The 12,635-nt window shown below is 38.0% G+C and overlaps 2 protein-coding genes across 2 annotated transcripts in view; one reads left to right on the forward strand and one right to left on the reverse strand.

Annotated features, from left to right (window-relative positions):
- The first annotated feature begins 261 nt into the window (after positions 1–261).
- Positions 262–3,276, forward strand: armc7 (armadillo repeat containing 7). The gene is made up of 3 exons (XM_034217534.1): positions 262–445; positions 1,674–1,817; positions 1,900–3,276. The coding sequence occupies exons 1-3, from the start codon at positions 358–360 to the stop codon at positions 2,244–2,246; spliced, it is 579 nt and encodes a 192-aa protein (XP_034073425.1). The 5' UTR covers positions 262–357; the 3' UTR covers positions 2,247–3,276.
- Positions 3,277–8,399: 5,123 nt separating this feature from the next.
- The window catches only part of acsf2 (acyl-CoA synthetase family member 2), a 50,027-nt gene continuing 45,791 nt past the window's right edge, over positions 8,400–12,635 (reverse strand). Inside the window, exons 13-16 of the mRNA XM_034217526.1 lie at positions 12,473–12,614; positions 11,874–11,984; positions 10,303–10,371; positions 8,400–8,978 (exon numbers count right to left, since the gene is read on the reverse strand). Of these exons, the coding sequence (XP_034073417.1) occupies positions 8,916–8,978; positions 10,303–10,371; positions 11,874–11,984; positions 12,473–12,614 (385 nt within the window). The 3' untranslated portion in view covers positions 8,400–8,915. The remainder of the gene's footprint in view (positions 8,979–10,302; positions 10,372–11,873; positions 11,985–12,472; positions 12,615–12,635) is intronic.

The raw sequence follows: 12,635 nt of genomic DNA on the forward strand, positions 1-12,635 counted from the left end.
ACCACTAAATACACTCCTCCGTGCTTGTGGTGCAGTTGATCACGTAACACGACTTCCGGTTCACATTGTTTATGCACCAATCAAATGTATCTTACAAAACACGATGGCATGTATTTAACCACCAAAGCCAAAATATGTTTGTTTTTTACTGTGTGGTTTCATTTTATATTTAAAAAATAATTATGGTTATTTAAAAAAATGTTTTAAAGTTGAAGGTTTAGCCGGAAATACGTAGATGTACGGACACATTTAACAGACGGACCACAGTGTTATTCACAGTGCCAGTGCATAAGGCAAGTTTGTGTTCAGAAATAGTTTATTTATTATAACTAGAGTTAATATAGTTAAGCTAATAACATGTGGAAGAAAGATTCGTCCGAGGGCTCTGACCGGTTTGAATATTTACAAACTCTGGTCACTGAGTTTCAGGACACAGACAGTGAAGGTAGGTACACTTTTGTCATTACTCAATGCAGTATGTTTATTTGGTTCATTTGAGAATGTCTTGAAAATAGAAAAAATCTCGTTGTTTATGTTGAAAGCACAATCCGTCATGTAAACAACAGAATTAGAAAACTGCTGTCAGTCTAGCACTGGAAAATTACTATAACCTAAGTAAATCTAATCAAGTAGTTAGGGGAAATTGTGAGTTACTTGTCTTGCATTGTACGTCCTCTATTCCCATTTGTTTCCCTTTGTATACCAAATGTCAGAGTCAAATACTGCACTTTTTACTCCTGCATTTATTTGACAGTGCAGCAGGATGGTCTGCATTGCATTACGATTTTGAGTAGTGTTAGGGGAGCAATAGAAAATGATTTGAGTCACCTGCTCAACTGTATTTCCCTGGATGGATGTTCTGGGTGGGCTGTGTGTGATGTGCTATTATTCTTCAGTTTTGTTCATGTTCAGCTGCAGACAGTACGTAAGCACTTCGGCTATTGCCATGCAGTAGAAAGTTGATGGGAGTTTCAGAGGATTTGATGTATATGATGAAGTGATGATACGGATGTGTGTAGTGTAAAAGAGAGGACCGAGGACACTGCCCTGAGGGGCTCCAGTTGTTGTGGTGACTGTTGATGATGTTGTATTTTATGAGCCAGTGGCCTGTTTCTGAGGAAGATATGAACCCAGTGATCAGAAGTGATGTTGAGATGGTAAATGTAACCTTTATTTTAACAATTTATTGTCGGAAATGTTGAATTAACAGAGTCTTTGATTTACTAAATCTAAATGAAGGATACATCCTTCTTTTGTTTCCAGAACCTAATTGTTTCCACTGAGTTTGAACTTGTTTAACGCTTGTTAATATATACATTTCATTTCTGATGTGTTGTTTTGAAGCAAAAAGCTGGTTAAAAACATGGTGATTTTATTTAATGTACACACACATCATTTGAACAAACATTACAAATGTTTTAGTTGTTCCTACTTATGACATCCCTCATTTTACAGTTGAAAAATAAGGGTGTCACTGCTCTCTGGTGGACAAAATCTGTAATAATGTGATTTCGAATACATGTTTGCATTTCTCTACTGTCTGCATCTTCTTGTTACTTATCAGCTAGTATGTATGTGTAGGATAAACTGATATTGACTGTAATTTATTAAATGAATGTGTTCTTTTGAACTATTATTTGAACTTGCTTACATTACTTATTTCACATTTTCAGAGGCAAAGGAGCAGGTGCTGGCTAACCTTGCTAACTTTGCATACGACCCAAACAACATGGAGAATCTAAGGGAGCTGCAGGTGCCCGACCTCTTTTTGGACATGCTCACTGAGGACAATGCCAATTTTGTGGAGTTTGGGATGGGTGCGTACAAATGATCATCTCCTTGTTTTCGCATTGTGCATAAACTGTTTCCTCACTTTTCTCGTGTGTGTCATGTTCTCAGGGGGGCTGTGTAACCTGAGTATGGACCCTGAATGCCGAGACGTTATCCTGCAGAGCAACGGGATCAGTTTGGTCACAAATTGCCTGTCGAACCAGAGAGAGGAGACAGTCCTGTCAGCCATCACTACACTGATGAACCTCACTACGCCCTCGTCACGCGCTGAGATCACTGATCCGGCCATCCTGCAGTGCATGCTGCGTTTCTCGCTCTCAGAGAGCCCCCGCCTGCGCAGCCTGGCCGCTGTGTTCCTGCAGGACGGCTGCAGTCAGGAGCAGGTGGCCCGGGCGGAGCAGCAGATGCAGGGGCAGCAGACTGCAGTCGGCATCCCGCTGCCCAAGGACGATTGATTTGTGAGAAGATACGTTTGCTCTCTATGAGAGTATAAGAAACATTTGACACTTTATGGCCCCACATATACACCTGCTGCAGGGATTGCATCATTGATGTTGGGTGAGCAGGTCTGTCTCACAGTCAGTGTTGCAGTTCTTCTTAAAGGTTCTGGATCGGGTCAAGGTCAGAGCTCTGTGCAGACTAGTCATGTTCCTCTATATCAAACTCGAAAAACATTTCTTTATGGTGCTGGCTTTGTGCAAGGAGTACATTGTCCAGTTCAAAAGGAAGGATAGGAACTGTGTTTAAGGGGATATTTTTGTTGACGAAAATATCAATTTATCCTTTATTCTCCATCAAATAGTTTTCATTCAAAGTTGAAGAATCCATAATCTGTTGAAACGTTTTTCATATTTGTTTACCTAAACAAATGCATTCCTCTGTTCAGTGTTAATGTGTTTTGCAGAATGAACAGTCTTTATTTTAAGAAGTCCATGACCATTAGCATATACTGCTGTAGCAGTGTAGTACGGTTTGGTAAAAGCTACATTGTTTCTGTTTACAGATCCTCTGCTGTGTATGAACAGCTGATATATTCTGCTAGCATACACACAGAACAGATAGCTAGCACACATTTAAGCGTAGTGCCTTTTTTTCTCCAAAAGTTACTGGATAGTTTTTGCAGGGCTGTTTTGTGAGAGATGAATACAGTCGATAGCTAATTGCCTAGAAACAGCATGTGAAGAATGTAACTAAGTTGACTTGCATAAGGTTGTATACAAAGGGTTCAGAGAGACCACATCTCTTTTGTAATGCCAGATTCACTGACTGTAAGATCAATATCAGAACCTATTTCCTGCCAAAATGTACATTCCTTCTGCTCTGAAGTTATTTCCTAAGACCCAGGAAGGATGCTGGAGAATTATAGCCAACTAGTTGACTATTGAACTCTGTGCTCTCTTTAAGAATGTCATGTTCTATTACATTAAATTCCAACCCAAAAATATGTGAAATGAAAAGTGTTAAATAAACCAAGAGCCACGAGAACTGTTTGTTTTTCTTCTGGGCTCTTAAGAGCTATTTCTGGGCCGAGTCCTTCAGGTCTAGACAGACGAGGACATGCGATCCTGCTGCCCAGCGTCAGTTGGACTGCACATGTAGCCTGGGCAGACTCCAGTGGAAATTCTTTACAGCGTGTGTGTGTGATACTCATTCATTGTAAATGCTACAAAGATCTCATTTTCATTAGGTGTGTGTGTGTGTGTGTGTTTCTCAATGGCACTCCAAGGGCTTAAGAGTTGAGCACCTGCCAGAGATCAATAAAATACCTTAATTCTTCCCGTAAAAAGAGAAACACACATCTTGTTCTAATAATGTGGTACAAAGTTTATTTCAAGCTGATGTAAAAAATATTTGAATAGCTTTTTGCAGGATAAAAAGGAGCTGTCGGGAACTCAGTGGCTCAACATCTACACAAATTACTGCACGGATATTCAGTGTACCTATATGTTACAAAGGGTATTGTTAAAGAATCATTATTTGATATTGTATATATTGTAAAGAAATCCCAATATCCCATATTGCACTATGTTGTTTTTTTCGAATTTGCATATTTTTTACAAACTATATTATATCATTTTATTTTTTTTCAACATACTATGTTGCATTTTCCATCGTTTCGGCATAGTATAGTACAGGGGTGCCCAACCAGTCGATCGCGATCGACCGGTCGATCGCGGGGAGATTCCCAGTCGATCGCGAGATGTGTCTAAAAATAGAACAACAATATTCGCTTTTATCGTTAATGTCCTATAAAATAATCTTCCTGTGCCAGAAAAATGCACTTGAACGCATCACAGCTTTGTGATTGGCCGGCGTGACCCCATGTGTCGGGGCGTGGCTGGTGGGAAGTGCACACTGCACTAGTTCACTGATGTTGTCCGTGTCAACAGGAGTGACAGTCCGCACACACACAAGACCGCAATTATAGCAGAAGCAAAAAAGCCAAAAATATATGATTTTCACTCCGAGTGGGAGGATGATTATTTTTGTATCTATTCCAATTCAAAGTCCATCCGTCTCATCTGCAATGCGAGCATGGCTTTATCGAAGAAGGGTAATTTAGGAGCGGCATTTCAAAACAGTGCACAAACGCTACGAGACGGAATTCCCTCCTAATTCTGCCCTACGCTCCAAAAGGGGAGGGGCCTGAAAGGACAGCTAAATGCACAGCAGTCCATTTTCACCAGGCCCAACAACAAGAGCAAGGCTGCTACCAGAGCATCTTATCGTGTCAGTCACGTTCTTGCGAAACACATGAAGTCTTTCAAAGACGGCGAAGTTGTGAAAGAAGCATTGCTGGAGGCTGCCGATGCGCTTTTTGGGGACAGTAAAAATAACTAGCATTTCAACAGGTTTTTGACATAATAAAAACTCAAGTTGGATACCGTTATTAATCAGCTGTAAGTTTTAGTTTGTTTGAACTTATTCATTATAATTATTGTACAAAATGGTATAAGAATGCAAACATTAAGATCTGTTCTGTTTAAATTGATTATAGTCTATTATCAATTCAGGTTAAGAAACTAGTGTTGCTAGCATCCTATTTTAAAGGCATTTCTTTTTATACTCTACTAAAATGCAACAAAAAAGGGTTTGATTCTATTAATTTTGTCTTTTTTATTGCACTTTGGCAGCAGATTCCTGTGTAGCTTCAGATCTGAGTTGTCTTATTAGTAAGTGTAATTTATACTTTTGTAGCAACACTATTTTTATATAATGGCAAAGAAAGGGTTCAGAGTCTTTTCTTTTTTCCTGTGTCATATGTGGCAGCACTGTTCAATGTTTCTTGAAAACATTACCCACTGTAGTGTGACGTGTGAATAAACTCCAACTCTGTATCAACAACACTGTTGTGTAACTTCAGTTAAATACTTGTATGTGTGTAGATTAGAAATAGGTAAGATAAAGGATCTGCAGTATTTTATGAAGTATTAATCGTACAAAGGTCAGTTTTATACAAGTAGAAGTGTGTATTTACCTGGTAGTAGGCTGTCAGTAATGGCTACGCCTCTCTATTTGGACTGGTAGATCTCGGCAGACTGGCAACTTTAAAAGTAGCTCTCGGTTCAAAAAAGGTTGGGCACCCCTGGTATAGTATGTTGAAAGTATGCAAAATTCGTTTTTTGCATAGTTTGTAGTACATAGACATACTTTACTATGTTGTTTTTTCTAGTATTTTCGACATACTACACTGTCTTTTTTTCAGATTATTCGACATACTAGTATTTTCGACATAGTATACTATGTTGTTCTTTTGCATATTTTTGACATGTATAAAAAAAACATTGTATATTATGTCAACATTTTAGAAAAAACATCATAGTATAGTATTATTTTCAGTCAGAAAAATTGCATCGTATGTCAATGTGTGAAAAAATGTGAGAAAAAAAAGGAATGATAAAGCATGTAGAGAAATATGCAAAAAAGTTATATTAAAGTATTTTTAAAAAAGAAAAGAAAATTGAATAGGATACTTTGTAAAAAAAAAGTCCTAATATTGTATGTCAAAAATTATGAAAAAACCGTCACATTATAGAATGTTAAGTAAATCATAATATATGTCAAAACATTTTAGAAAAGTCATAGTATTGTATATCAAAAAATATAAAAAACGGCACAGTATAGAATGTAAACAAGTTGATAGTATGTCGAGAAAAAGCATTGTTTGTATATATTTCAAAAGTCATAAAGTGTCATTGTCAAAATTCTAAAAAAGTATTGAACTATGCGTCATAAAGAGTCACGATAGTTATTCATAAAGAGTTCATTTTTACAGTTATTGAAGGCCAAAACATTTTTAGAAAAAGGCCTTGTATATAAACAAGTCATATTCTACTATATCAAAAACAAGTGCTTCATAAAAACATCAAAAAAAGCATTGAAAAACATGTACACTATCATTTGGTCATGGTATAAAGTAAGTTAAAAAAGTGTATTAATAATTCCAAAGTCGTAAGAAATGAGCACCCGCCACAGCGATCAATCAATCAATCAATGTTTATTTATATAGCCCAATATCACAAATGTTACATTTGTCTCAGTGGTCTTCACAGTTTGTACAGAATATCAGTATGACAATACGACACCCTCTGTCCTTAGACCCTCACATCGTACAAGGAAAAACTTCCGGAAAAACCCCATAGTTTAAAGGGGAACATGGGAGAAACCTCAGGGAGAGCAACAGAGGAGGGATCCCTCTCCCAGGACGGACAGACGTGCAATAGATGCCGTGTGTAAAGGGAGAAAGGTCCCCACTGGAACCTGAATTGGTTAGAGGTAAAGAGTAGGTCTGTGGCTACGTTCCACACTCCCTGGCCGGGCTAGGCCCTCTCTGCAACGTGTTACCCTCTATTAGAACCTCGAGAGGTCATAGAGGAGAAAGGTTTGGATATAGTTTTAAATATAAGATCTAAGTTTTTAGGATTTAAGTGAAAGAGTAAGAACTAAAATGTATAGGTGAAGAGGCACAACGTATCTACGTCAATGCACTCTTATTAGATTATTTTATTTTATCACTATAAACTTTATCAAAAAGGAAAGTCTTAGGCGTACTCTTAAAAACGGATAGGCTGTCTGCCGCCCGAACACAAACTGGAAGCTGATTCCACAAATGTGGAGCTTGATAAGAAAGGCTCTGGCTCCCATTGTACTTTTAGAGACTCTAGGAACAACCAACAACCCTGCATTCTTGGAACGCAATGCCCTAGTAGGACAGTAGGGTATAATGAGTTCTTTAAGGTAAGATGGCGCCTGCCCATTAAGGGCTTTGTAGGCGAGAAGAAGAATTTTAAATTATATCCTGTGTTCTATAGGGAGCCAGTGTAAGGCAGCCAGAACAGGAGTAATGTGGTCCCTTTTCCTAACTCTGGTTAGTACACGAGCTGCAGCATTTTGAATCAGCTGAAGCGACTTGACTGACTTCTTGGTACACCCTGATAATAAGGAGTTACAATAATCCAGCCTAGAAGTAACAAATGAATGGACTAGTTTCTCTGCATCGTTTTGAGGCAAGATATGCCTAATTTTGGCAATGTTGCGTAGATGGAAGTAGGCGGTCCTTGAAATTGATTTTATGTGGGCGTTAAAGGATAAATCCTGATAAAATATAACACCAAGATTCCATACAGTCTCACTGGAGGCCAAATTAATGCCATCCATAACTAGTATATCTTTAGATAGTTTGTTTCGTAGATTCTCTGGGCCAAGTACAATAACTTCAGTTTTGGTCGTGTTTAACATCAAAAAGTTTAAGGTCATCCACGTTTTTAAGTCCTTGAGGCAGTCTTGAATTTTATTTAGGTGATTGGTTGCATCAGGCTTGATGGATACATATAGTTGAGTATAATATTGCCTAGCGGAAGCATATATAGTGTGAACAAAATAGGTCCAAGCACTGAGCCCTGTGGCACTCCATGGCTTGGTTTGCGTGGAAGATTCATCGTTGACACGTACAAACTGAGAGCGTTCAGATAGATAGGACCTAAACCAGCCTAAAGCAGTTCCCTGTATGCCAACTAAGTGCTCTAGTCTTTGCAATAAGATATCATGGTCGATAGTATCAAATGCAGCACTGAGATCGAGCAAAACAAGAATACAGACAAGTCCCTTGTCTGAGGCTATTAGAATTTAATTTGTGACTTTAACCAGAGCTGTCTCTGTGCTATGTGTTCTAAAGCCAGACTGAAAAAATAAATCATTGTTTTTTAAGTAATCACACAACTGTTTTGCGACCGCTTTCTCAAGAATTTTTGAGAGGAACGGAAGATTAGAAATAGGTCTATAATTGGCTAAAACCTCTGGATCGAGGTTGTGCTTTTTAAGAAGAGGTTTTATTACTGCAACTTTAAATGATTGTGGAACATAGCCTGATAATAAAGACATATTCATAATATTTAATAAAGAAGTGCTAATTAATGGAAAAACTTCCTTCAACAGCTTAGTTGGAATTGGGTCTAACATACACGTTGATGGTTTAGAAGAGAGAATCATTGAATTTAATTGTTCAAGGTTTATGGCTGAAAAGCATTCTAGTTTACTATCTAGTGTAACATTAGCGATCAATAAAATATCTGTATTCTTCCTGTAAAAAGAGAAACACCCACACCTTATTTTAATACCATGGTACAACGTTTATTTCAAGATCATGTAAAAATATTTTAATAGCTTTTTGCAGCATAAAAAAAGAACAACACTACAACCAGTTCTGCAGTGATATTCAGTATGCTAATATGTTCACATTTCCGGTGTTTTCTAAATTTTACATATTATTAACAAATCCCATGATGTATTACTCCAAAAGAGACCAACACATTGGGTCCTAGTGAAGATATAAAAGTAAAAAACTGGTCACAATTAACTCTGTAACTTCCTCAAAGATTTGGGCACTGAAGTCTTTATTAAAATATAATGCTAAACAGTTAGAAATAGTGCATTTGTTGGGACTACTTTCAGCATTGGATTAATCCATATTTGGTGCTCCTGTATTTGTGTATTGAGATCAAAAAACAAACAATATGTGTGTGTTCATGGTCATTCATGGGGTTTTTCAGATGTTCTGATGGTTGGGTATGTTTGTGGGACATGATATAAAGTAAATTAATTTACACAGGAGTTACATGAACAGTTCAGTTGTCCTTCTTCAACCCGAGCTGCTGCTTCGCCTCCTCTCTCAGTAAATGCTTCTGGATCTGAAAGAAGAGTTTGCTGTGAGTTGTACTGAAGGAGAAGAAAGTGAATGGACCTTACCATTTAAACATTGTAAAATAATGAATAATAAAAACTGTTCCAAAAGTATCCGCCTTCAGGGATGGGACAGATGCAAATCTACAGAAAATAATTTTCATTATCGATTATAGACAAGCTGGTGTAACTTCGTCCAAAGGTGACAAAATCTGCCTCTAAACACATCACAAATAATATGTTTTTAATGAGTGGCAGAATTGATGTAGATAAACTAAATAATTAAAGTAGAATTTAGTTGCAGCGCTAATGTTTTACGAGAATGTTGCACAATCTAAATAGTTATCATTTTAATAAACAGTATTTAATTTCATCTTACTGTACACTATTTATATTTACATTCTGTTGTTGTATATATCATATTCCATTTACATGTATATTGTATACTTGCACTATTTGTTTTATTTGTATTTTTGTATTTTATCATATAACTATGTTGCATTGTTGGAGGAGCTCGGGTCAGAAGATCTTCTACGCGGTAGCTTTGTGCATATGACATTAAAACCTTTGAATCTTGAATCAAAGAGCAGGACGGCTTTATGATAATGATAATGAATGATGAGATAGAATAAACAGAATATTTGGATTGATGGGATGATGAGCCTCAAGTATTCATCCCACATCATCATCATCAGTTTTCTCAGATTTACATAAAATCTCGATGTATTTTATAACATTACATGATGTTAGAAAATGGCTTTAGTACTCTAGCTGATGTCTCGAAATGAGCTGTGTTGTCTTGTAATTGCTATAATATTCAATCTTCTTATCTAACTCTCAGCGACAGCAAATCATTTTTGTTCAAATGCTTTCGAGAGGTGGGATTCACATTTTCTGAGATATTAAGGAGTCACTTATTTATGGGACAAACTATTCTGCAGACCAGTGTTGACGATTTGTAGCCAGGACTCTTTGCAAGCACTGTTAATACAGAGCGGATTCTCCAAAAAGTGACTTTAGGCGGAGGGCTGGTTTGATCTGATACGCTGCTTTGGGACGGGGTCCACGCCCCTCTGGGTGGATTTAACAGAGCGCTGTGCGTGCAGACCACCTAATAGCTCCCCTTCCCTCCTGTCTGAGGGCGCTCAGGGCAGCCTGTTCAAACACCATGTCTACAGTGAATTACTTCTAACTGCATCCCATGAGAGAAACACAAGAACCTGAGGTCAGGTCTTGTGCTGGACTTAATTTATCACAGACTAGATAGATCTGGAAATATAAACCTTGTTTGACATTGTCATTTATACATTTCTGGAATGTATGAGCTCTTACCTTTCCAGTGATGGTGAGCGGGTAGCTGGTCACAAAAAGTACATAGCGGGGAATCTTGAAGTGTGCAATCTATAGGGAGAAGATGGAGAGAGTTGTTCAACATTTTTGGGAGGAAGAAATATCTTTAACCCTTGTGCCTCACTATAAAAAAGTTGCTCTAATATCCTTAAAGGGCAAACCTTCCTGAAACGGCTATAACATTTCATATATTAATAATATTGTTCACTTTACACTGTCTTCAGTCATCATGATAACTACTTAGTATTCCTTGATTTTCACAATTGTAACCCTTTAAATCAGTGTTTCTCAAACTTTTTCATACCAAGGACCACTTAACCAATAAAAAAACACTCGCGGACCACCTAACTCCACAAATATCCCAAATCACATCGTTTTTTCTAGAACAGATTACAAATCGCTTGAAAATGGGACAAACAAGTGGCAACATGTGTGACGAAGGTGTTGCGCGGGGCTATATCATGCAATATAAAGTGAAACTTAAGCTCGCTCCATTGCGGGGATATTCCCGCGAGAGTGCGGAAAAACTCTAATTAATTAATTAATGTAAAATGTTACCAATATACTCACGGACCACTAGTGGGGCGCTCACGGACCCAACACTATGAGATAGAAGCACTGCGTTAAATGTTAGTTTGTAAACAAAACTGTTTGCTTTTTGCGCCCTCTCTCTTCTCTCTCTCTCTCTAGAGAGAGAGCAGAGAGAGAGAGAGCAGAGAGAGAGAGCAGAGAGGAGAGAGAGAGAGAGAGAGAGAGAGAGAGAGAGAGAGAGCGAGAGAGAGAGAGAGAGAGAGAAGAGAGAGACGAAGAGAGAGAGAGAGAAGAGAGAGAGAGAGAGAGAAGAGCAGAGAAGAGAGAGAGGAGGAGAGAGAGAGAAGAGAGAGAGAGGAGGAGAGAGAGAGAGAGAGAGAGAGAGAGAGAGAGAGAGAGATAGAGAGAGAGAGAGAGAGAGAGGAGAGGAGAGAGCGCGAGAGCGAGAGAGAGAGAGAGAGAGAGAGAGAGAGAGAGCGAGAGAGAGAGAGAGAGGAGAGAGAGAGAGACGGAGAGAGAGAGAGAGAGATCTATCTATCTCTCTCGCTCTCTCTCTCTCTCTCTCTCTCTCTCTCTCTCTCTCTCTCTCTCTCTCTCTCTCTCTCTCTCTCTCTCTCTCTATATATATATATATATATATATATATATATATATATATATATATATTCTTTTTGGGAAACTTTCTCCAGACTCTGGGACATGTCAATGAATATAACACACCATTTGCCTGATGTGTATTTTCCACAGAGAGAAAAGAATAGAAATGACTCAATGGTAGAGAAATTGTAAAAACTACAATGCTGAAGCCTGGAGAAAACATTGAAATCCCTTTGTAATACAATGCGGCTTTTATGCTTTAATGGCAATGGGATCAGAAGTTCAATGGGGAACTTTCTGTCGTTAAGTATCCAGCTGTCTGTATAATCAGTACCTAGCCAAAATAAAGGAAAAATCTAAAAGCCACACATGTCCAAAGTGAGGCACGAGGTTTAAATATGACATCTTATTATAAAACACATCACCTGTCCTTTGCAGTAAGCTTTGATTTCCTCTGCAGTGCAATCCTCTCCGTCTGCCAGTTTGATGCAAGCGCACACTTCTTCACCCAGCCGGGAATCCTCTACTCCAACCACCTGGGGAGGAAAACAAAAACAAATGTAGCTCTGCAGCAGCAAAAGAGAGAAGCATTGTTTCTGGTGCATCACAGAAACTTTAAGATTCTTATCTATTTTATTTTTGCTTTAGGTTGGGCATTAAACTGCTGTAGTATGTTGTCTTGTGTTGCATTTTGCCAGCACTACTATTAGACTACATCTTTTATTTTATTTTAACAGTACATAAATAACAAAAAGGTCAAAACCCTTAATATTTCCTGATAAAAAGAAATAAACTTAAGAAAAGTTAATTATATATCCAAAATAGGGGGTTGATACTTTATATATACAGTCTATGGGTTGATATTTCAATTAGAACATTGTTTAAATGTTAACAAAAAAAAAACACAGACCCATATTAATGCAAAAAACTGCCTCTAACATGAAATACTTGAACTGGACAAAAGTGTGAATTCTTTTCTTTTCTTTAAATCTATGACTTTGTTTATGTCATGTTCTCTGCTCACCTGGGCCTCCTTGACTTTGGGGTGTGTGTGCAGGAACTGCTCGATCTCCGCAGGGTAAACGTTCTCTCCTCCTCTGATGATCAGGTCTTTGATCCGGCCCACGATTTTACAGTAGCCGAATGCATCCAAGCTGCCGATATCTCTGCAGGAAACGTTCAAACAT

This window comes from Gymnodraco acuticeps, unplaced genomic scaffold (genome assembly GCF_902827175.1).
Source record: "Gymnodraco acuticeps unplaced genomic scaffold, fGymAcu1.1, whole genome shotgun sequence".
Lineage (NCBI taxonomy): Eukaryota > Metazoa > Chordata > Actinopteri > Perciformes > Bathydraconidae > Gymnodraco > Gymnodraco acuticeps.

Bases quoted from the DNA above. Each gene is read 5' to 3' on its own strand.
- armc7 (XM_034217534.1), top strand. From the start codon at position 358: ATGTGGAAGAAAGATTCGTCCGAGGGCTCTGACCGGTTTGAATATTTA. The intron at 446-1,673 runs GTAGGTACACTT...TCACATTTTCAG, and splicing joins TCAGGACACAGACAGTGAAG to AGGCAAAGGAGCAGGTGCTG. The intron at 1,818-1,899 runs GTGCGTACAAAT...TCATGTTCTCAG, and splicing joins TTTTGTGGAGTTTGGGATGG to GGGGGCTGTGTAACCTGAGT.